The sequence below is a fragment of the Budorcas taxicolor genome, chromosome 5, assembly GCF_023091745.1.
Source record: "Budorcas taxicolor isolate Tak-1 chromosome 5, Takin1.1, whole genome shotgun sequence".
NCBI classification, from domain to species: Eukaryota; Metazoa; Chordata; class Mammalia; order Artiodactyla; family Bovidae; genus Budorcas; species Budorcas taxicolor.
This window is the reverse complement of record NC_068914.1, coordinates 1,520,771-1,543,491: the sequence shown is the minus strand read 5'-3', so window position 1 is coordinate 1,543,491 and position 22,721 is coordinate 1,520,771. Positions and strand designations below refer to the sequence as shown.

The 22,721-nt window shown below is 53.7% G+C and overlaps 1 protein-coding gene across 1 annotated transcript; it reads right to left on the bottom strand.

The window, feature by feature from the left end:
• Positions 1–934: 934 nt before the first annotated feature.
• TMEM72 (transmembrane protein 72) lies at positions 935–21,056 on the bottom strand. The gene is made up of 5 exons (XM_052641523.1): positions 20,987–21,056; positions 6,237–6,303; positions 4,473–4,544; positions 2,755–2,894; positions 935–1,413 (listed from the first exon to the last, which is right to left on the bottom strand). Exons 1-5 carry the CDS (start codon positions 21,054–21,056, stop codon positions 935–937), a joined length of 828 nt encoding a protein of 275 aa, XP_052497483.1.
• Between the last annotated feature and the right edge of the window lie 1,665 nt (positions 21,057–22,721).

Sequence of the window (22,721 nt, the reverse complement as noted above, 5' to 3'; positions counted from 1 at the left end):
ACATTTCTCACCTCTCCTGCTGCCTAAGTCACCCAGCAGGCCAGAGCCAGTCTCCATGCTGTGTGAGTCTGCAAGGCACTGCCTGGGTGGCCCCTGCACACGGCGGGCGCCTCGTCCTGTCTGCTGGCGTTCATGGCCGAAGATTGTCGGTTCACAGTCTCTCTTAGTTTACATCATCTGCCTGGAATCTTGAGAACCCATGGGGTGGGGATACGGGGAGCCCTCAGCGATGCTTCTGGAATGAGCATCGGTCTCCCAGCCCAGCTCCCCCTGCAGTGAGCACAGAGCTGCATTGTCTCCCGAGTGGCTCTGTGGCTTCTGCTGCCGGGCGCCAGCACCGAGCGTGCAGAGAATGCGGCCTGCCGCTCGGCGCTGCTCCCGCCCTGGGGGTTTGCCACCTTGCCTTCCTTCCCCGCTTCCCGTCCTGAACACTGTCAGTTGGAGTTCGGGACCATGGCTGTCGTCAACACCTGCCTTTGAGATGCATAAGCTGCCAGAGCACCGCTGGGCCTGCAGAGCTGAGATGTGCCATCAGAGGGGAGACGGGCCGTGCCGGTGCAGAGTGAGGATCCGGTGTCAGGGGCCGAAGCAGCCTCGGGACTTCTGGGCTGATGCCTTGTGTGAGTGGGAGCGATGCTCTCCTTCAGGGAAGCACCAGGACTTCTCTGGTCTGGGTCCAGGAGGGAGGAACCTGTAAGGGCTCGAGGCAGCGTGAGCGTCATCTGTGCCACCCTTGTGGTCTCCACAGGACCTGTCTTGCTGCCCAGTGGCCCCAGAGGCCCAGCCGCCATGGGGATGTCTGGTAACCCCTGAAGAGCTGGCCCTTGAAGACTCTGAGCTCCCCCGAGGGGCCCTGGACACCACGAAATTCCTGGCAGGACCATCTACCTATGCAGACTCCTTGCTGAGCATCCCCCAGCCTGGAAAGAGCAGCTCAGAAGAGGCCGGGGCTCGAGAGGGCAGAGAGGAAGAGTGGGGCCTCGGGGGGCGGGATGATGGGGGTGGTGTCAGAGGTGGCCTCCTCCGGCTCGCTGTCCACATCGTCCGGGCCTTCAGCCAGGGCCGGGCTGACTCTCACCACGCTGTCCTCAAACTGCACCTGCTTCCTCTTGGCCAGCGAGCCAGCAGGCTCCAGAGGCAGCTCCGTCGGGGTGTCCGGGTGCCGGAGGGCGCTGGGCTTCCTCGTCCCCTTCAGGATGCTCTTCACGTGGATGAAGAGGGAGCCAGGGCCCTCCCTGAGGGCTCCGTGGAAGGTGTAGGTCTGCTCGGTGTCCCCAGAGCCGGTGGTGCTCACCACGCTGCTGGAGGGGTCTGTGTACTGCTCCGGGGGGGCCAGCACCTCTGCTGCAGCCTTGCTCTTTTTCCGCTTGCTCAGCAGGAAGTAGGCCAGACCGGTGATGATGAGCATAGAGCCTGGGAGAGATCTGGGAGGTCAGGATGCTGGACACATCCTCGAGAAAAGCCAGATGCCCACTGTCCCCGCGCAGGCGGCCTGCGCAGCCACCCTTAGGCCCCCAGTTCTCCAGCCCGCACACCTAACTTGTCCTCACACACCCACATCAGACCCCGTGGCAGGCTGCTGCCTGGTCAGTGGGGGATGTCAGCGGGCCAGTCTGTGCTGGGGTCTTCATGGCGACCATTCGCCAGGAGGCCCAGTGCCTGAGGCCCCCTTCGTGTAGGAAGCTGATCCTTGTGCCGTTCCTGCCTGTCCTCCCTGCGCTGTGCTCAGCCTCCCTCTCAGGGGTGGCTTGCTGTGTCTGGACCCGCAGCGCCTTCAGCAAACCTGGACTCCAGGTTGGATCAGAGCTTCCTTCTATTCCCAGGAGTGGGGACAACCTGCTTTACCACCACCTGCCTCCAGCAAACACACAGGAAGGTGCAAAGCCCTTCGGGTGCAGCCGGCACAGTGTTCACACCCCTCCTGGCCCCTCACGCAGCCTCCAGGCCGGAGGCCCCTCTGTCTCCTGCTGGGAGCCCGTCCTTGTCCAGAGGAAGGCGTGAAGGTGGCTCTCCTGCCTGCCAGGGCCAGAGCCTCCTGTGTATCTCACACTCTCTAAAGGTAGGAGGCTGTGGCTCAGTCTGACCTTGGCAGTGCTGAGTCTGACTCTACTGAAGGTTGCCTGGAGTGGCCCTGAGACGCGGCTCTGCCTTTGAACCTCGTTTCCAAAGGCAGTCAGCTTCCTGGCATTTTAGATGGGTATTGAGGAGGGGTGCAGTTTTCACAGCTAGGGAGGGGAGAGAAGCGTCCCAGCAGAAAAAGTCATCATTGAAACCCGGAGGTAAAAGCATCCATTTCTGGCTTCTGAGGTCAGAAAACTGGGCTGGCTAGCAGGGTGAGTAGAGGGGGATAAGAAGAGGGGTTTGAGGGCCTTTGGGGGTCCCATTTAGTGTGCCTTTCAAACCAGACTGAGGAGTTTGGACCTGAATGTGTAGGGGCTAAGAGACACAAGGGTTTGGATGGAGAAGCAATCATCTCGCTCCCTCTGAAAGCTTAGATCGCACACAAGAATTGGAGAAAAGGTCAGTTTGCTTTTGTGGGTGTAACCTCTGGACATTTACAGGAAAAATGCGTTTCCTGGGACGTTCCTGTCTCTTGATCAGTTCCTCATCCCGACGATCTATGCTGGGAAAGGGGCCAGTGGGGCCCTAGGGGCAGCATCACTGGAGGCCCGTGAGAGGGGCTTCAGAGCCTCCTGCTCAGAGCCTTCCCTCGGCCAGAGTCTGCCTGCCTCCACTACCTCCTGGAGCTCCTACCTGGGATGGTCACGTGCCAGACCAGGACGGGGTGGAGGAAGCAGGCCACCGAGAGCAGCATGTAGGCCAGGAACCTCTGGAAGCAGCCCAGCCAGCGGGCCTTCTCTCTTGCTCTGTAGGCCAGGGACCCTGGCTGACACCTGTGGGGAGGAAGTCCAGGATTGGCAGGAAGTAGGGAGGCGCCCTGAAAAGTCCCCGCAATGTAAAAAGCCCTCAGAGTCTGGGATGGGGTTCCATGATAGTAGTGTTCTCTGCAGCGGCCCCTGGTTAAACTCCTCCCAGGAGGTGAACTCCTCACTGTGGGTTTCACAGTTAGGGGGCCTTGCCTGAGCCTCTCCAGAGGGTCTCCAACAGTTTTTCTGAAAGGCCGTGCAGCCACAGCTGTCTGGTCTAGAGGGAGGAAGATAAATGCTCTCAGGAGGCTGCACAGGTGGTGGGAAGGAGCAGGCACCTCAGGGGCACCTTGGGAAGCCCCTGGTGCGGTGGGGAAGGAGTGCCGCACAGCGGACCCTCGGCTGCGACAGTTGGAAGGCTGTGCTTTGTACTGGACACATGGGCAACTGGGCTGGAATCCAGCTGCACCCTGCTCAAAGGGGCCTTGCCTAGACATGAGATGGCATCGGCCTAGAGGGGCTTCTCTGTTAACTGGCATGCAAGGACCACACATGGGCCTGGTAGAGGTCTGATGCTGCGCAGGTTTCCTTGAGGATGCTTCCTCCAAGTTGCAAAGGAGGTTAGTGTTTGTGTTTGGTTCCTCCTCCTTCACCCTCTGAAGTGGCCTGAAGCCAGACTTTGCACACAGCCCAGGCTTGCTTTGCAGGAATGGTAAGGCTGGGTTATGTGGGACCAGAGCCTTCTGCCACGGTCCATTGGTGCCCCCTGGTGGTCATTATTTTGTTACAAACCCAGGGTGGGAATGGAGGAAGTCCAGAGAGGGCAGAATGCCCCTTTAGGGTGAGGGCAGCACCCTCTCCTGCCCTGAGAAGCTGCAAGGGTCCCTTAGCAGTGGTGTTCCGCAGAGATGGGGGAAGACTTCTGCCTCAGAGCTGATGCCCCTGGGAGGCAGCCAGTGGCCTTGCGAGATGCCAGGACAGCTGGATCTGAAGTCTGATTCTTCACGCTGACCGCCTAGGGACACAACTGCGTAGGTTCTGGGGATGTGGTCCAGCACTACACCTCAGCCACACCAACGACAGCTTCTGTGAGCTGAGCCCAAGTGGGCAGAGGCACAGCCCTCTGTGGCCACGCGGCCTCCCAAGACCCTGCCGGGTCTGCAGCCCTGCCCCACAGACGGGCCTGGAGGCCAAGGCCCGGACCCGCCCCTGCGTCCTGGCTGGAGGCAGTCAGTGCTCAATCCCAGCTCCGCATGCTCCAAGCTGGCCTTCTGTGGGGTCTGCCCCCTGGTGGCTGACTCAGATGGCGGGTACGGTGACTGGGTGTTTCCGGAGGATGAGGACGACTCTGCAAGTGGAGTCTGGGTGGGGTCAGGCCCTGATGGGTGTGTCAGTCCACTCCCTGGGTGGGGGAAGGGTGAAGGGGGCCACTGAGCCCCATGAGCCTGAGCCCAAGTCTGGGCCGGGGCTCACTGCAGGGTCGGGAGGGAACCCAGGCACCGCTGCTCCCGGAGCAGAACACTTTGCAGTTGTGTGCTCATGGGCAGAGGCGTCTGGGGTGTTTGGGACTGGGGGGGTGTTGGGGGAGCTCCAGAGGCTACTTACTGGAAGCAGACGGACAGCAGCTGAGCCACAAAGTAGGCCCCTTCGCTCACGGAGACGGCGGCTCCTATAAACCTGTGTGGAGACAGGTGAGGGAGGCCAGACACACTCTTCACGTTCCCTGGGAGTTTTCTCACAGCACCCTGGCCTCCTGGGCTTCTCTGCATAGCTGAACAACAGACTGGGACTTTCTTGACCGAATCCTGCCATCCGGCCAACAGCCACTAGGAGCTGCCTGGATGCCAGGCCCTGTGCTGGGCTGGGCTGGGCTGGTCCTTAGCAGTGGGCATGGGGTGGAGGCTGGGGCCCAGAGGGCGGTGAGGCCCAAGGCAGGCGCGACCACTTGGCCCCACACTGCTGCTGGGACACTGGCAGGCATATCCATCCACCCAGGGTCACCAGGACTGTGGGTGAGCGAGGCAGCCATGTGGACAGGAGGAAGGCCTGCCCTGCTTCTGGGCTCCAGGACCGTGCACAGTGGCCAGGGACAGGCTCAATGAGACAGGGAGGGCCTTCGGAGCCAGGGAAAGCCACTCTGTCTGGCAGGGGCTCCTGGGCTCGGGAGGCATAAGGGGAAAACTGCCAGGCTCTGGGAATGCTGGAGTGACTGGGAAGGCTGTCTTGTGCTCTACAGAACGGAGTGATGGCTTGGAGGGGCGGTGACATGGGTGCGTTTGAGAGAGAGTCAGAAGTTCCTGGGGTATAAACTGAGGGATAAGAAAGAAAGCAGAGGCCAGAGGATGACAAAGGCTGGAGGCTGTGGGATCCACTGAAGATTGTCAGAAGGACCTAGTTTTAAGTGGCTGAAGTGGTGGAGTGGAGATGCGCCGGAAGGGTAGAACGGGATTGGGAGCTGATGGGTGTGATCCATGTATTAACAGCAAACTGAGGAGGCTGCCCTGCGGAGCAGCTCTGGGGAGGGCTCCTTGGACACAGACCAGGGCACAGTGATGCGGGCCGGTTGTGGGTGGGAGCAGGTGGGGGCGGAGACGCAGCCTGGTGTGCTCCAGGCAGATTGGTGGTCCCTCAAGATGGCCTGCTGAGAAGCTGGGTTGTCAGAACCGGCAGGGAAGGGACCCCAGGCTCTCCTCACCCCTGCACAGGTTTTTTTTCCGCCTAGGGGGCGTTTGCAGAGGCAACTGGCAGAAGAGAAAGACAGAGGTTGAGAGACTAAAGGGACCCAGGTGGATGACTCTGGGCCCTGCTGGTCTTGGGCTTGGTGATGTGGGCTGAGCTGCTTACCCCTCTGAGTTCTTTTAATTTGTGAAACAGGCTATATGATGTGCACTTCTCCTATAACTCTGACAAAGGTAAAGGACATCATATAAATAAAACATTTAACATTTAACTCTATGCTTGGCATGTAGAGGAGCTCAAATAGAGAGTCCTTTGAACTGATTCCCATCTCTCTAAAAAAAGAGCTTGCTTAATGTTTGCTGAGTAAAGAAATGATTGATGAGATGGATAGATGGATGTATGGATGGGTAGGTGGAGGAGTGGGTGGGTGAATAGATGGATGGGTAGGTGGAAGGGTGGGTGGGTGGATGGATGGATGGAATGCTGATTGGTTGGTTTATGGGATAATCTGTCTAAAGTCTTTTCCAAACAGGAGGATATTCCAGAAGCCCCCGCTACTCCTTTCGCCTTTGGTACAGAATGGAGCTCGTGTGGGGTGTGGGACGTGCTGCAGGTGAATCTCTGCAGAAGGACTGGGGTGAGCTGGACGAGAACATACTGGCAGGGAGGGGCCCGTGCACACATACTCACAGCAGGTAGAAAGCCAGGCTTTTGAACTGTCCCCGGAGGAAGGTCTCAGTGCCCACGCCGATCAGCACTAAGGGAGGAGGAAGAGGAGGGAAGTGTGGGCCTGGGGCCTCCAGCCATGGCGCTGCCTTGTGGAGGCTCCTTGGCCGTGAAGTCAGCCATCCCCTGGGCACTGGGAGCCAGGGGGTCTCTTCTCCGTGTGGCACAGGGAGCTGTGGTTGGGAAGGAGGGCAAGGAAATTTCTGGATTGGTCTCTGGGAACAGGAGGGGATTTATGCATAAGCCCAGAGGAGTTTTAATCCAGCCTCCCCAGAGAAGATGCCCGTCCTCTTCCACACTGGTCATGCCACCACCCCGAGTGCCCCCTGAAACAGCATACAGACAGGCCCCGAGCCCCGGGCTCCTCAGCTGCCCTCCATGTGGAGTGGCGTCAGGGGCCTTCACCACCCTACAGGCCCAGGGGTGCTGTGTGTCTGGGCCCTGGTGCTTGGCCGTGGGCCTGCCCCCACCCCGTTCCCTTGCCCGGATCGCTGTTCTTGCTGTTTTCACGGCCTCGTTTTCACTTGCTGGCTTGGCGGCTGCATCGAACACTCTTGGCTCATTGTGTTGGACCCAGTGCTGATGAAGTCCCTGGAGTTTTGCTCAGACACAAGATGCGGCTCAGCCTTGTCTCGCCTCCTATCTTTTCTTGGCAGTTGGTGTTTGTGCTCAAATACTTGAACTTCCATTTGTCCAGGATGAATCCATCTCAGAGCCAGCTCTGTGGACTTGCTGGGTCCTGGCTGTCTCCTCACTCTCACGGCTTCACTCAGCCAGCCGTGGCTCCAGCCCATCTGCCCGAAGAAGGAAGCACGCCACAGACAGCGTGCAGGTTGTGTGGAGACGTTCTTCCCGCCGCAGTGACCTCGGATCAGACCTCTTTCTGGCCCTGCCTGGTTACGGCCGTGCGTCCTGTGTTACAGCCCAGGCACCCCGCATTTCTCTCTGCAGGCTCTGAGGGCCCACACTGGCATTTGCCAGACTGTGGCTTCACCTCGCCTGCCCCGCAGAGAGCGAGGGCTGGGCTGCCGCTCCCGGCTGCTGGTGGGTGGCCTCCGTCTCTGCTGCACTGGGCCTGCTTCCCCGGGCAGTGACGCCTCTTCCTCTCCCTGGGGGATCCCCTGGGTAAGCTCCCACGCTAGGGCGGCCTGAGCTCTTGATCCACGGCAGAAATTCTGACTTTTCACACGCAGGCTTCTGTCTCTCAGCCGCTAGCCCTTCCACCCCTCGCTTCGCGGTGGGGTGCAGAAGTCCTCTGGGGAGAAGGGACAGAGCTCTCCCGTCTAGGGCGGGGAGACCAATGTATCCCTAGGGACTGGGTTCTAGCGCGCCCTGTGCTTGGGGGTCACGGTGGTGGAGGACACCACACCTCTGTCCTCATCAAGTTGTAACTGACTTCTGGCTTGTCCCAGGTTAAGAGTCGGGGATACCCTGACGCTTCCTGCCCCGCTGCGGCGTTAACACAACCTGCAGAGCACTCAGCGGATAGCATACAGTGCTTGCACATGTTCTGGCTCCTCCCAGCAGCCCCATGACTCAGGGAGTTCTATACGCCCCCTTCTACAGGGGTGGAGATGAGGCTCGGTGACTGTGTAGTTCTCCCAAGGACACATCTAGAAAGTAAAGGACCTAGGAAACAAGATTGAGAATTCTAGCTCCAGGCATTGGACCATTTCCTGGTTTCCACTGTGGACCTGTGTGTGTGTGTGTGACGCAGTGTGTGTGTGTGTGTGTGTGTGTGTGTGATGCAGTGTGTGTGTGACACAGTGTGTGTGTGTGATGGAGTGTGTGTGTGTGTGTGTGTGATGCAGTGTGTGTGTGTGATGCAGTGTGTGTGTGTGTTATGCAGCAAATATTCATGTATTTAGTTTTCACTATGTTTTCTGTCCTGTTTTCGGCATTTGCATTTATTAACTTATTTAAGGGGCTTCTCAAGTGCCTCTAGGTCAGGAAGATCCCCTGGAGAAGAGAATGGCAACCCACTCCAGGATTCTTGCCTGGAGAATCCCATGGACGGAGGAGCCTGGCGGGCTATGGTCCATCAGGTCACAAAGAGTCGGACACGACTGAAGCGACTTAGCGTACCACACGACTTCTTTAGTCCTCCCAAGAGTTTTATGTGAGAGGACTATGTTACCCTCACTTTATGTCAGAGGTGCTGGAGGCGTAGAGAGTGTAAGTAAAACCAGCCCATCAGCCGGCCAGTCATGGACGTCTAAGTCAGATCCTGCACTTTAGTTTCCATTTGCCAGTTAATAGTTCTGCTGATCTCTCTGAGGACTCAGCGAGTTAATTAATGCCAAGCACATCACAGGCGCTCAATGAAATCACTAATTTCTGGCACAAGAACACAGCCCAGCCCAGGTGAGGACCTCCCCACGGGGCCTGTGGGAAGGGACCCTCTGCCCACGGCGATTCTCACGGCTGTTCACCTCTGGGGTGAGGCGGGGCCTTCTTCCACCTCTGCGCTCTTTGCACACTTGCACTGCTCCTGGCGGTTGACCAGCAGATGGCAGGAGAGGTTCTCGGGAACTCAGCCCCTTTCCCTAACTTGCACCCCTTTGGCGCATGGAGAGCTATTTTGATGTCTTTAAACAGAGCCCAGTAGTCAAAGGGGCATTTCAGGAACACTCTAGAGGCAGTGCTTGTTTGTAGCTTAAAAAATGAGAATAACAGGGACTTCCCTGACGCCCTAGTGGGTAAGATTCTGCACGTCGAGTGCAGGGGGTGTGGGTTTGAGAACTGGTTGGAGAACTAAGGTCTGCCATGCTGCATGGTGAGGCCAAAAGAGAGAAAGAAAATTAAAAAATGAGAATAACAATAGGAAAAAGAGTTGGGTTGGAATCCTGGTTCTGAGTGGGTAATTGTGGATTAGTAGTTAAACCACGGAGAAGGAAATGGCAACCCACTCCAGCGATCTTGCCTGGAGAATCCCAGGGACAGGGGAGCCTGGTGGGCCGCCGTCTATGGGGTCACACAGAGTCAGACACGACTGAAGTGACTTAGCAGCAGTGGCAGTTAAACCATGGGGCTTCCCAGGTGGCGCTTGCGATGAAGAACCCGCCTGGCAATGCAGGAGACATAAGAGATGCAGGTTTGATCCCTGGGTGGGGAAGATCCCCTGGAGGAGGGCGTGGCAACCCTCTCCAGTATTCTTGCCTGGAGAATCCCATGGACAGAGGAGCCTGGTGGGCCAGATCCATAGGGTCACAAAGAGTCAGACATGACTGAAGAGATTTAGTACACATGTCCTCACTCCTCACTTAGCCCATCTGATCTGGGTTTGCCATGTGTGGAATGTGTAGAATTAGTTATATCTCCCAGAGTTGTTGCTTAGATTGGGGAAAATAATGCGTTTTGTGCTGAGAGATGTCAGGTGGTCCAGACACACGAGTTCCTTCCTCCCTCTGACTCTGGCCTGTTCAGCTCTCCCAGCCTCCAGGTAGCCCATTTTGGAGCAAGGGAAGTAAGGTCACCCTTCCAAGGGCTCTCAACCAACAATAAGCATGCTAGTTTTGCAAGCCCAGGGACAGAGGGAATGGCCTTTGGTTGGAGGAGGAGAGCAGGGGGCTGGAGTTGGGAGCATGACCCCTCAGGCCAAGAGATCCATAGAGAACTCTCATGGGAGGCCTGAAAGGCCCTTTGACACTGGGGCCAAGGGTTCCCCTGCTTGATTCTCCTAGTTTTGGGGCTCATGTTCTCAAAGGCAGACCACTGACATTGTGGCAATGCTGATGGATGTGAAGTATTTCCTTTCCTCTGTACCCATCTGTCTGCTTGTGGCCTTGCCCTTGCTTCTGCCTGGCTGCTGCCTGCCCAGGCTGCATGGCATCTCCCGGCAGCTGTTCCTGGACTGTGCTTCCATTTCATCTTCCGTGGTTCTGCAGGGCTCTGTGTAAATGGGCCAACCTACATCAGCCACTCACCCCAAAAAGTGACACTGGGGGTCTCGCCATGAGCTGGGGCTGGGGACAGAGGAGCTTACGGTGTGAGGATGAAGGTGGGGGACAAAGGCCATCACGTCTCCCGGATCAAAGCTTCATTATAACAACGTCTCTATAGAGAAATTGCCCCAGACCAGCCTTGATTCTGAGCTGCATCGTTCTTTGTGCTGTAGGTGGTAGGGGTGTTGGGCCCACTGAGCAGCGTTAGACTCCTTCCATCCCTCCTGGTCACCCATCCTGTAGGGTCCTCTCGCCCTGGTCCCAGCCCAACAGAACCACCTTACAAGCCCGCCCCGACACAGCCCGTCCCACCCCTCCATCTTACTTCCCCTCACAGTCTCTGGGGAAGCATCGTTCCTGGAGTCTTGTTATAATCAGCATCTGTGGGCAAGCCTGGCCTCTTCATCTCATCCCCTGGCCTCTGATTTCTTTCCCTCTTGTCTGGGCTGTGTCCAGCCACAGTACAGTATTTTCTTCTCCCAGAGGCCAGGGCTTTCTTCTGGGTTGCCGTCCTGAGCTGTTTGTTCTAATCAGCCTTAGCAGGGATCAGAGATTCTAGACCTGTGGTGCAGGCCTGGGCCAGGCACACAGCAGAGCATATTTCCAGGCATCTCAAAGCTCTGGTCCCAGAGTGTGGTTGGACAGAAGTGTGGGTGGATGTGCTGGGCTGTGGCAAAGAGAATGGGAGGCTTGATCAGAAAAGCAGGATCCGGTTCCTCACACAAATGGCAACTCCTTTGCCTGCATCTCTATTCCAGAAAACGGGGATCATAAAACATGCATAACTGGCTGTGAGCCTCAGTCTTAGTAAATTATAAAGTGTTGTGCAAATGTAGTTGATGGCTAATAGCATTATTAGGAGAGGCAGGGCATTCCCATCTGTAGCCATGGGGGAAGGGGAGGGTTTACTCTTATCCTTTCCTTCCACTAATACATGTTTTTATTGTGGCTCAAGAGCTCTTCTCTGTATACAAATGTTGTTCATTGATTTTCCTGTCTCGCAGATCCCTTCTGCAGTCTCAACTGATGTAAATGGTCCAAAGCCCCATCTACCTTTACACCTCACGTGTAAGCCTCTCTGTGCATCCTGTAGTATCCATGTGTTCCTGAGGATGGGGCCTGTCTGGGTCAGGGTTACGGCTGATGGCTGAGAGGCTGTCTCCACAGATTCTGACCCCTGCTTCCTCTGCTTCAGGGCCAGCGCCACGGCTGGTTGGAGCTTATCAGCCGCTGGGTTGAGTTTTGACACCTGTCTTGCATTCAGTGCAAGCCTCCCTGGTGGCTCAGGCAGTAAAGGACCTGCCTGCCAATGCAGGAGACCTGGGCTTGGTCCCTGGGTTGGGAAGATCCTCTGGAGAAGGGAAAGGCAGCCCACTCCAGTATTCTTGCCTGGAGAATCCCGTGGACAGAGGAGCCTGGTGAGCTACAGTCCGCGGGGTCACCAAGATTTGGACACAACTGCGTGCGTAACACTTGCACTTTCACTCGCATTCAGTGCAGTGTCCTGGTGAGAACGTAGGACACTCCTCAGAGGTCACTAGAGGCCGTGCTAACTGACTTTCCACGCCTGGCAGAGGTCTTGGCCCTGGATGCCTGGGGAGCTGGGGGAGAAGGTCGTACTCACTGCTGCTGAAGGTCGCTCTTAACACCCCACGTTGTATTTATTGATTTTCTTCATCCACAGCTATGGCATATCTCCTACTGGTCATAATGTCTGCAGGGACATCTCTGGTAGGGAAACGCTGGCCTGATGACAATGGCTGGGGATGGTTCAGAAGGGGTCACGGCTGACTGTAGACCTGAAAGCTATATCTGCACCATTTCTAAGAGCCCAGAGATGCAGGAACTAGCTGCTAAGAATCCAATGAGGCAATAAGGTAGTAAGTTGCAAGCTTCTTAACTCAGAAGGAGCTGTGGCAGATTCGAAGCATGGCGCGGAAGTTTGCTCGGGTGTTGAGAGCCATTCAGCGGACAGCTAGGGACCAGGGTTCAGACACACTATGAGAAGAGGCCGAGATTTTATAGAAGAAAATTTTAGGGTTAGCACTCACAGCACTCATCAGCACTCACATGCCTGCTTAGGCAGAATGTTCTGAAAGCAAGAGAGTCCTCTTTCTCTACCCGATTCTCTGTCTTAGACTGTAGGGGACGATCCAAGAGATCTATTTTGTCTGGCCTTGTAGACTGGCCAAAGTGCCTTGGCAGGTTGCGGTGATGCCTCCTCAGTCTTCATGCCCTTGGTATCCACACCCTTTGTTATATGCCAGTGCAGTCCCTTGCACTAAAGAGAAGTCTGTCTCCTCACCCCTTGAATCTGGGCTCAGCACCGTGACTTGCTTTGGACAGCAGGATTGTCAGGTAACAGGCAAGCACAGATGTGAACCGGACTTGGGAACCGGACCTACCCTCTCGTGTCCCTGCCATTATCGTAGGCATGTGTCTACGCCAGCCTGCTGGAGCACCAGGGGCCTTATCACCCCAGCCAAGGCGAGTCTAGATGGACCAACAGCTGTCTGATCCTCAGAGAGGTGAGTGCACTCGTCTGCGTGAGCAGAGCCTCCTGGCCTACTCGCCCAGCTGTGCGGACAATGACAACTCATTTCTGGGGACGCCTCTTGCCGTCCAGTGGTTCAGACTGTGCTGCTGCTGCAGGGATGGGGGTTTGAGCTTGGGTCCAAGGACTAAGATTCTGCATGCCTTGCAGATACACGCACAAAGCTTATGGCTGTATGTCTAAGGTTTTGAAGTAACAGCATTGTTTCGGCATAGATAGCTGACGAATCTGCTACTGAAATCAGCCTTATTGTGGTATAGTTGCCATGCGATGAGCCGCATGCGTTTAAGTGTGCGACTCGCTACGTAGTAAATATGCATACACCAGGGAAACCACTACTCCACTCACGATAATGAACACATGTACCACCCCAAAGTTTCCTTGTGTCTTGTAACCCCACCCTCCCACCTTTGTATCCACTCCCCTGCGTACGTTCTTGCCAAGTCGCTTCAGCTCTGTCTGACCCTTTGGGACCCTGTGGAACGTAGCCTGCCTTTGTCTCCTCTGTCCATGGGATTTTCCAGGCAAGAACACTGGAGTGGCTTGCTGGGCCCTCCTTCGGGGATCTTCCTCACCCAGGGGTCAGGCCTGCGCCTCCTCCGTCCCCGGCACTGGCAGGCGGGCTCTCCATCGTGGTGCCACCTGGGCGCCCTCGTGTCCCCTGCCGGGAGCCGCCAACCCGTTTTCTGGCACTTGAGATTAGTTTGCAGTTTATGGACGTTTATGCAAATAGGATCATACAAGATGTACTCCTTTGCTATCTACTTTCACTCATCATAATTATTCTGAGATTTATTCATATTATAGTATCAATCGTCCATGCCTTTCTATTGCCGAGTAGTATGGACATATACTTTGCTTTATAGCTTACTTGTTGATGGGCACTTGGGTTGTTCCTAGTTTGGGCTATTACAAATAAAGATATTATGAGTCTTTAAGTACAATCTTTGTATGAACACAGACTTTCTTTTCTCTTGGATGAATACCCGGAAGCAAAACACCTGGATCATGTGGTAGATGTATGTTTAATTTTTAAAGAAACTGCCAAACCATTTCCGTAGTGAGTATACCATCTTCAATTGCCATCAGTAGTGTATGAGAGTTCCACATCCTTGCCGACACTTCAGCATTTGGTATAGTGAGTCTTTTTAATTTTAGCCTTTCCAACAGGTATGTGGTAGTATCTCATTGTGGTTTTGATTTGCATTTTCTAAATGACTACTGATGTGGACTGTTTCTTCATGTGCTTATTTATCATCGTGTCTCTGCTGATTTATTTTTCATTCTTTTAACATTATACTTTCAAGAGTGATGTTTTTAAGTTTGAAGTTATGCAGTTTATCAATTTGTTCTTCTATGAATTGGACTTTTGATATTGTACCTAAAAACATCTCTGCCTAACACATCACTAAGGTTTTATCCTATTGTCTAGAAGTTTTATAGTCTTGGGTTTTACGTTTACGTCTAACCATTTTGAATCATTTCTTTGTGGGTACCCTTAAAAAAATTTTTTTTTTTGGCTACACCGTGTGGCATGCGCCCAGTCAGGGACTGAACACGTGCCCCCTGCACTGGACGCACAGAGTCTTAATCTTGTGAATTCTTTGTCTAGTTTTGATAACCCAATAATGCTAGTTCATAGAGTGACTTGTGAACCATCTCCTCCTTTTCAAATTTCTGGAACGGCTACGTAGCAGAGTATTAACTCTTCCTTTAGGGTTATAAGAGTCAAGATTAAGAAACTACCTGGGACAATACTGACTTTTGCTGGTGATGTCGTTTACACGGAGGGGCCCTACAGACTTTCGCTGCTGCTGCTGCTGATATTGACCTGGATGCAGAATGGCATCCTTCTTGCAGAAACCCACAGAAGAAATTTCTTCTAGATCTTGGCTTCAAGTCAAAGTATTTGGCTCAAGTATTTGATTCTTATGCTTTCTTGTATTCAAAGAGAATGTACGTGTTCACTCACCTTCCATATGGCAGCTTCCCTGGCCTTAGGAAACAACGACTAAGCCTCCAGTTGCTCTCTGTCTTTGCTGCACATACCATGTTTCTTTATCAGATCTTTACCCAGGCCTGTGGCAAGCTAGGAAGGCTCGGGGGACAGCCCCGCATTAGCCGTTTGTTTCTGCCTTCCTTCTTGATAACAATTCTCTTCAGTTGGCTGCACAGACTAAAGACAATTCTTAAAAGAACTGTTAGCCCACGGAAAATATAATGCGGCTACCATCTTTCCTCTGGTTTCATCATTACACGTGGTGTAGGAATAATCAGCATCCTGTGGCGTGATCTCAACGGCCCAAGCTCAAAATGTGAAGGAAAATATGACTCAGGGTAAGAGCTTTCACGGTATCACCCCCTTTTCCTTTCTAGCCTCAAGGATCATATGCTAGCGTGTTCCTTTCCTCTGATCTTCCTTTTCCATCCTGCAAGGAGATCCCACAGCTCACACAGTGCCGTCCGTCTGTCCTACACATTCCTCTAGAATCAGACAGTGCTGAGCGGGAATCTACGTGCCACGACGTTTGCTGATTTCGTCATTGGATGCTCATGACCCCAGAAGGCAGATGAATTGTTATCCTTACTTCATAGATGAGAAAACCGACATTTAAAATGACTAGGTGACACGCCTAAGGTCATATGTCTAGTGAGTGGTAGAGAGGGACACAGATTCGCCCTCCCAAATACCGTGCTTCAGAGCCGGGCACTGGGGCATGCATTTACTAGCTTGTCTTCCCGGTCAGATCATACCCGCCTCTGGGTTAGAGGTCATACCATTCTAATCTGTGTCCACATTGTGCAAAGTGGGAACTCCACCAGTATTTTCCAGATAAATGAGTCTTAGGTGGACGTCTAGACGTTTTGTTCTAACTCTAAGAAGGAGGAGAGCGAAGTGAAAGTGTCTGTTGCTCAGCTGTGTCTGATTCTTTGTGGCCCCATGGACTGTAGCCCACCAGGCTCCTCTCTGTCCATGGAATTCTCCAGGCAAGAATACTGCAGTGGGCAACCATTCCCCTCTCCAGGGAATCTTCCCGACTCGGGGATCGAGCCTGGGCCTCCTGCTTTGCAGGAGGATTCTTTACTGTCTGAGCCACCAGGGAAGCCCCTAACAAGGAAGTCACAGGCATAAAGAAATAGAGAGAGAAATGCTTCGACCAGATTTATCATCTCCCAATGGTAGGAGCATCTTCCCTGCTGGCTCAGACGATAAAGCGTCTGCCTGCAGTGAGGGAGACCCAGGTTCAATCCCTGGGTCAGGAAGATCTCCTGCAGAAGGAAATGGCAACCCACTCCAGTATTCTTGACTGGAAAATCCCATGGATGGAGGAGCCTGGTAGGCTACAGTCCATGGGGTCACAAAGAGTCAGACATGACTGAGCAACTTCACTTTCACTTAATGGTAGGAGGGTGGAACAAAGATGGGACTATTTCATTTGCTCACTGGGACAGAGTGGAAAACAGTCTATATCCACTTGTAAGATCTGAGAACAATAAGGTCTTGCTTGGGTAATAAAGCCACCTGCAGACTGTTGGAGTGCATGAAGCTTCCCTAGGTGGCAGGAGAAGGTCACGGGGACATATATTTAACAAGGGTGGACATTAGTATGAAGGGCCCAAGATGACTGTCCCAGAAGCATCAGTTGTTTTTCTTCCAAAGGCTTTAAATAGGACTAAAGTCAGACTATGCATTTGCTGTACTCTTTAAAAAATAATGAGAACATCTAGGTTTAAATGCTTCCTTTATCCTGGTCTATATTAATAAGCCAAGTCTCCATTTGAGTGGGCTGTGCAAGGCATGGGGCTGTCAGGAATGCAGCTCTGTCATTTATGCAGATAAGAGGTTAATGGGTCAAGAACCTGGAACAAAACAAAATTCCTAAGTGACCCCAGGTTGATCCCACACTGATTTGTGATAGGCAGGATTTGCTTAAAAGGCTTTGTCTCAAGCCAGCTCATTTTCCTGTTGGCCGTGTGGTGTCCTCTTGGGAGATGTGTGCTGACAGCCCCCAGACACACTTCTGTAGGCTAGAGGTCATACCATCCTAATCCACGTGCCTACGCTGCACGAAGTGGGGACTCCGTCAGTGTCTGCCAGTTGAATGGACCCTAGGTGGGCTCCAGACATTCTGTTCCACTGCGTCAGCACACGGTGACGGGCAGACTGGCCCTCCAGCACCAGACCTGCTCCTTGCAGTGTGCTCAGCTGCTAAGTCGTGTCCGACTCTTTGCAACCCCATGGACTGCAGCCCGCCAGGCTCCTCTGTCCATAGGATTTTCCTGGCAAGAATACTGGAGCGGGTTGTTGTGCCCTCCTCCAGGGGATCTTCCTGAGCCAGGGATCAAACCCATGTTCCCTGAATTACAGGTGGATTCTTGACCGCTGCGCCACCTGGGAAGACCAAACCTGCTGTTCACTGGCTGTTTAACCTCTCCCAAACTACCTGAACATTCTAATTCTTCGCTTCCTCATTTGTCAAATGAGGTTTAGCTCAGCGCTTGGTCCTCTTGGACACTGGTACGTCTGCGGCAGTGACTTTAATTAATAATTGACTTTCGAGTGTGTTGTCAGCCCGGTATCTCTGGACACATACGTGGAAGGTCCTGCTGTGACCATTCCCTCTGGAAATGTGCGCAGATTTGTCTGTCCAGATGAGGTGCAGGAGTGAGTGTGGCTGGAGAGAGTCAGGGTGGTGCTGGTCAAAGCGCACTTGGGGATCGTTCAAAGAGCACGAGGAGCTGGAATGGACAGCCGTGACTTCACAGACCTAGAGAGCGAGCGGACGGCTACCAGCGGGGACGCAGAGGGCGCAGGGCAATAGCGGAGCAGGCACAAGAAGCCCAAAGGGTCACTGCGGAATTATACGAAGTCCCGTGTGTGAGGCTTTCGAAGGTAAAGTGCTGTAGGATTAAACGGATCTTTCGTTCCGTAAAATCGGTCACATAATATTGCAGATAAAAGAAGGCCAGTCTTTAGATTTAGGAAGTGTCTGGCCAGCCTTCCTTTGTTTCCATGGAACTCTGCCCACTCTCGGCATGACCCCGCCTGCCTGAGGCTGTGCCCGGTCCGGATGGACCGATGGTGGGGGCTCTAGACCGCCAGGGTGGCCTCACCCAGTCACATGTGTGTCTGTGTGTCTGGTGCCACATCTCAGCAAAGGAAGGACTCCCAGTGCCTTCCATGGCCAGGGAAGGGGTACCAATGAAAGATGCTAGCTAAGTGTATGGTAAATGGGGTCTGTGATGATCTGGGAAACTTACGACGGATCCAAAGGCAAGAACAGTCTCATTTTTCGATTTTAAAACACTTCTGTCTGGGGTGAAATCTGCGAAGCCTGGGTGCCCTTCTTTGGCGGTGGCACTTGTGTGCCCTTGTGCTGCGGGGCTGGCTGTGGGGTGGGACAGCAGTGGCCTGTGGGACCCCTGGACACCCTAGCGGAGCTTCATTTGGAGGGGCTGAATGGGGAGTAAGAGACGAGTTGAGCCAAGAAGCCCCTGCACAAGGCATGCGTTGGCCACAGCTGCTGGGCTCGCCACCCTGGTGTGTGTCCCCAGGGCCGGGGACCTTCCGAGCTGCCGACAGCCCCAGGTCCTTCTGCTGAGGGAGAGGGAAACCGGGGAGGGGCTGCTGGATCAGGAGCTGCCTGGTCCCTGCAGGTGGCACTCCGGGTGACCTGGCTCATGTGCGTTTCCTAGTTTCTAGGAAACTCAGGCTCCTCCACACAGGGGGACCAGGGCTACTTTAGGTTTCCCAGGGTTTCTGCAAAGTGACAGCCTCTGTCTCAAGTCTGATTTCCCCTCTAGCAGCAATGCCCCTATTCACAAGGCCTGGACTTCTCAACAGAGGATTTCAAGAAAAAAAAAAAAAGGCTTAAGGGAATAAGGAATTTGCAGACCTTACACATTGGAAATAGGCCAGCAGTTCAGGGATGCTGAAAGAAACTTGAGATTTTCCTAAGATGACTAACACCCCTCTTTCTAGCTTCCCACCGGCTCCTAGCATGCTAGAAAGACCCCAAACACCATTCCTGGAAAACCTGGACATTAGAAAGCAATACGGTGTCCTATATTTAACCTGGTCCCTATATCAAAACCAAGCGGGAGGCCCATCCTCTGCATCATCGGTGGCTTTCTGCAAGAGATGAGGGTTGTGGTTCAGAGGTGCAGTTTGTGTATGTGTGTGGTGTGTGTGGTGTGTGTGTGTGGGATGTGTGTGTGTGTGTGTGGTGTGTGTGTGTGGGATGTGTGTGTGTGTGTGTGGTGTGTGTGTGTGGGATGTGTGTGTGTGTGTGTGGTGTGTGTGTGTGGGATGTGTGTGTGTGGTGTGTGTGTGTGTGGTGTATGTGTGTGTGGTGTGTGTGTGTGTGTGGTGTGTGTGTGTGTGGGGTGTGTGTGTGTGTGTGGGGTGTGTGTGTGTGTGGGGTGTGTGTGTGGGGGGCACTATATGTGTGTTGCTGCAGACCCTTCCATTGGCTGAGATAAATCAGACTTTTAAACTGTCTGCAGCTAATCCATTAGAAGTTTATAAACCTCTTAAAACAGCTTCCCAACGGAGCCAGGCCTCCCCTCCAGGCAGAGTATGACAGGGAGAAGTGTCACTGTGATTTCTGACAAATGAAAGGGGTGCGTTTTACATATTAGGAAACCAAGACTTAGAGGATGGCAGGGTGGAGTCCAGACCAGCAGTGGTAGAGGGTAGGACCCCAGACACAGAAACCCTTCGGGTTAACCTCCCTCCCCCAGGCTGGATGGGAAGGTGGCTTGGGGCTCTTTCCTCCAGGCGCAAGCCACATGGCGGTTCCAGCAGAGGTTGGAGCTGAGGCCTCCATTTGTTATTTACCCAGAACCCTCAGCAGAGCGATTCTGGACACTCTAGTGCCCCTGGAGCATGAGGCTTCTTGCCCTGGGAAGAAGGAGCTCTTTGGCCAGAGTCCTGGCCTTTTAAAAAGTCGAGGGATCAGGGTTCCAGGTCTGCTGTCCTCCTGATTTGTAGCGTGACCTTGAGCAAGGTCACTACCCCTATTTGAACTTCAGTGCTCTGTTTTGTAACAGGATGGGTGGGATTAGACCATTGATGACAGCCCTCCTTGTGCTAACTCAGGGTTACATGCGAGAAAAGTCTGTTTGCTCACATATTACCTCGGGAATGACACAGATCCCCGTGGAGCTCTGAAGTATGTCCTAGGGCTTCTCTCAAGAGGCTTACACACTCAGTTCCACTTAGCTACGCTCAGTTCCTGCATCCTTGATCTTCCAAAACACCTGGCCAGCAGGTCCAGTCATCTTTATCATAAAGACCAGAAAGCACGACCCCAGAGCACCCAGGTGGCTTTCCCCAGGTCGTGCATTGCTGAGTGACAGGGCTGGGGACTAGCGCTGTCTGAGGTCAGCTGGGGGCCATTTCCCATTTGCCAAGATGCACGCATGAGATTGTGAGCAGTGTGGGAAGGCAAGACTTGATCAGCAGTGGGTGTCTCTTCCTGGTCTTTAAAGTTCAGTGGGGCCCAGGGCTAAGGTTTCAGAGTGCTGCTTGCTCACTTTCCCAGCAAAGGTCCTGACCACCCCGGGGGCACCGGGCTCAGGACCGGGTGTGAGCTGGGGAAGTGAGCAGGCAGAGCGCAGAGTCACAGCTGCTCAGGTTCTTCTGTAACCACCCATCTTCCCAGCAAGCCGGGCTGGGTGGGGAAGAGCCGCCCAGCAGGGGGAACTGTTTCTTCCCCAAACCCATGGTGCTTTAAGGGAAGCCTGGGACCTCCGAGTGTAGCTGCCCTACGTGAGGTGGGCTGCGTTTGGCATAAAACAAGGTGCCCTCCATTGGCCATTTCCATGTCCCTCCAGTGAGGAATCCGGTTTTCACCTTTGCCCTTTACACTTTCACCTCAGGTCTCCCCCATCCACCTCTCAACAGTCCACAGGAAGGGGGGTGGCCCCCTCAACTCATTTCACAGGTGTCAATGCTGAGGGTTCCCAAAGTCACATGGATGGTGGGTGGCCAAGCAGAGATTCTGTACCATGCCCCCGGGTCCCAGCCCCAGGCTCACCCCACTGCATCTGCCACTGCCCTGAAGAGCCGTGTTTCCGGGGTTTGGGGGCAGGAGGTGAAGATGTGGCCAGGTGTTTCTGCCCATCCCCCACTGGCCGGCGCCCGCCCCTTGGGCAGCCCTGTGTGCTGTGCCCAGTGCGCAGGGGGCCGGAGCTGGGAGGCAGGGTCTTACCTGCAGCGGTGGTGATGCCCAGGAGCCGACAGGTGTATTCCAGCCCCATCCAGAACACCTGCTGCTTCATGGCGCCAGGGGCGAGGCAGGGTCCCAGCAGGACAGGCAGCAGGAGCTCTGGCCCGAGAGGTTCCAGGTTGCCTGTGTGCAGCGGGAGGCTGTGGCTGCCAGCTCTGGGCTTGTGCACCCTGCCTTCCCAAACCAGTCCAGGCCACCTCAGCCTGGCCGAGGTGTGAATAGAGCTCACCTTCCCAGCTTGCCAGGTGCTCGGCTTAATCATTACCTTGGAAGAATGCCCTCACTGCTCAGCACAGCCAGGGCCTGGTCTGGAGCTGCCGCGGCCCCAGCGTGGCCGCCGGAGATCAGGCCGATTAGGGCTGGGCTGGAGGCAGCCTGGAGCTGGCAATTAACTGTTTCTGGCTGGGAGGAGGGAGTCGGCCAGGGAGCCAGCCCAGGCTGTTCCTTACTGGGCAGCAGAAAGGCCCAGAGAGAGTCACACCTGGGCCTCAAGCCTGAGGGTCTGAGAGTCGGTGTCTGGCAGGTTTGTGTCTGTGTGTGTGTATGGGAGAGAGGCATGTGTCTTTAAATCCCAGAAACAACTTTTGAAAGGAGTCCCAAGCTTCTATTCTTCTGCACATAGGTGGATTAAAAAGCTTTCAAGTCTGCGGCACGTTTGGACTCTGACTAGACATGCTTAGCTCAGGCCCATGCCACACACAGAATTTTCTCCATCCCTGATAGGTATCCCTGACAGGTGATGTGGGAAATTACTGTGATTCTTTGGGAGGTGAGTTTCTATGTCAATAATTAACTGAGTGACCTTGGGGAAACCCAAAGATATGCGTGTGCCTTGTTAACTTTTGCAGGAAACAAATGAGAGGGTTTGCCTGGATTGATGGTCCTCAAAACATGTTCTGAGGGAGGCTTGGAGGAAGCTGCCTTCTAAAATTGGACAATGGTGGGCTTTTATTAATTTTTAATTTACTAACTGACATAGATCAAATTCTATCAAGCCTTCGTTTTCCTTCCAGACATTTTCCTGAAATTTTTTATGCCTCTGCCCCTGTGGGATAGACAACAAAAACAACCACTAAATTAGGGGGAAAAAAAAATCCTCAAACCAATGGTCTGTGGTGACCTAAATGGGAAGGAAATCCAAAAAAAAAAAAAAAAAAAAAATAAGGAGATATATGTGTTTGTAGAACTGACTCTGCCGTACAGCAGAAATGAACACATTATTAAGGAACCATACTCCAAAAAAAACAAAACACAAAAACCCAAACCAAGGCCAGATTCTAGTAACTATACAAAACTCAGGCATAGTCTGCTTTGCTTCTCTTTGTTGAAAATGTATATACCGTCATATAAGAAATACTCTTTCTATTAAATTTATTTTAATTTAATCAACTTGACCAAGATTTCATAAAGAATTCTAGAACTCGTATTTTTCACACTCCTTTCCCACTTTGAATGAGTTTAAGAACCTCTGTGTTCATGTGATCTTTAAGACTGAGGTTAAAAAAGGTATGATTTAGCACATTTATTAGTTTTTTTGTTGCTTGACTGTGTTTTAGCAGCAGACAACTCCAAACTTCCCAATTTAAACAGGGCTTGGCACTTGCATGCTCTCCTGATGTGGTACCTGGCTCGCTATGGCACACGCTGAATCGCACATGCGGAGATGCTGGGGGCTGGGGTCAGCGCCCTGTGGCTCATGTCCTTGAGGAACCTGTCC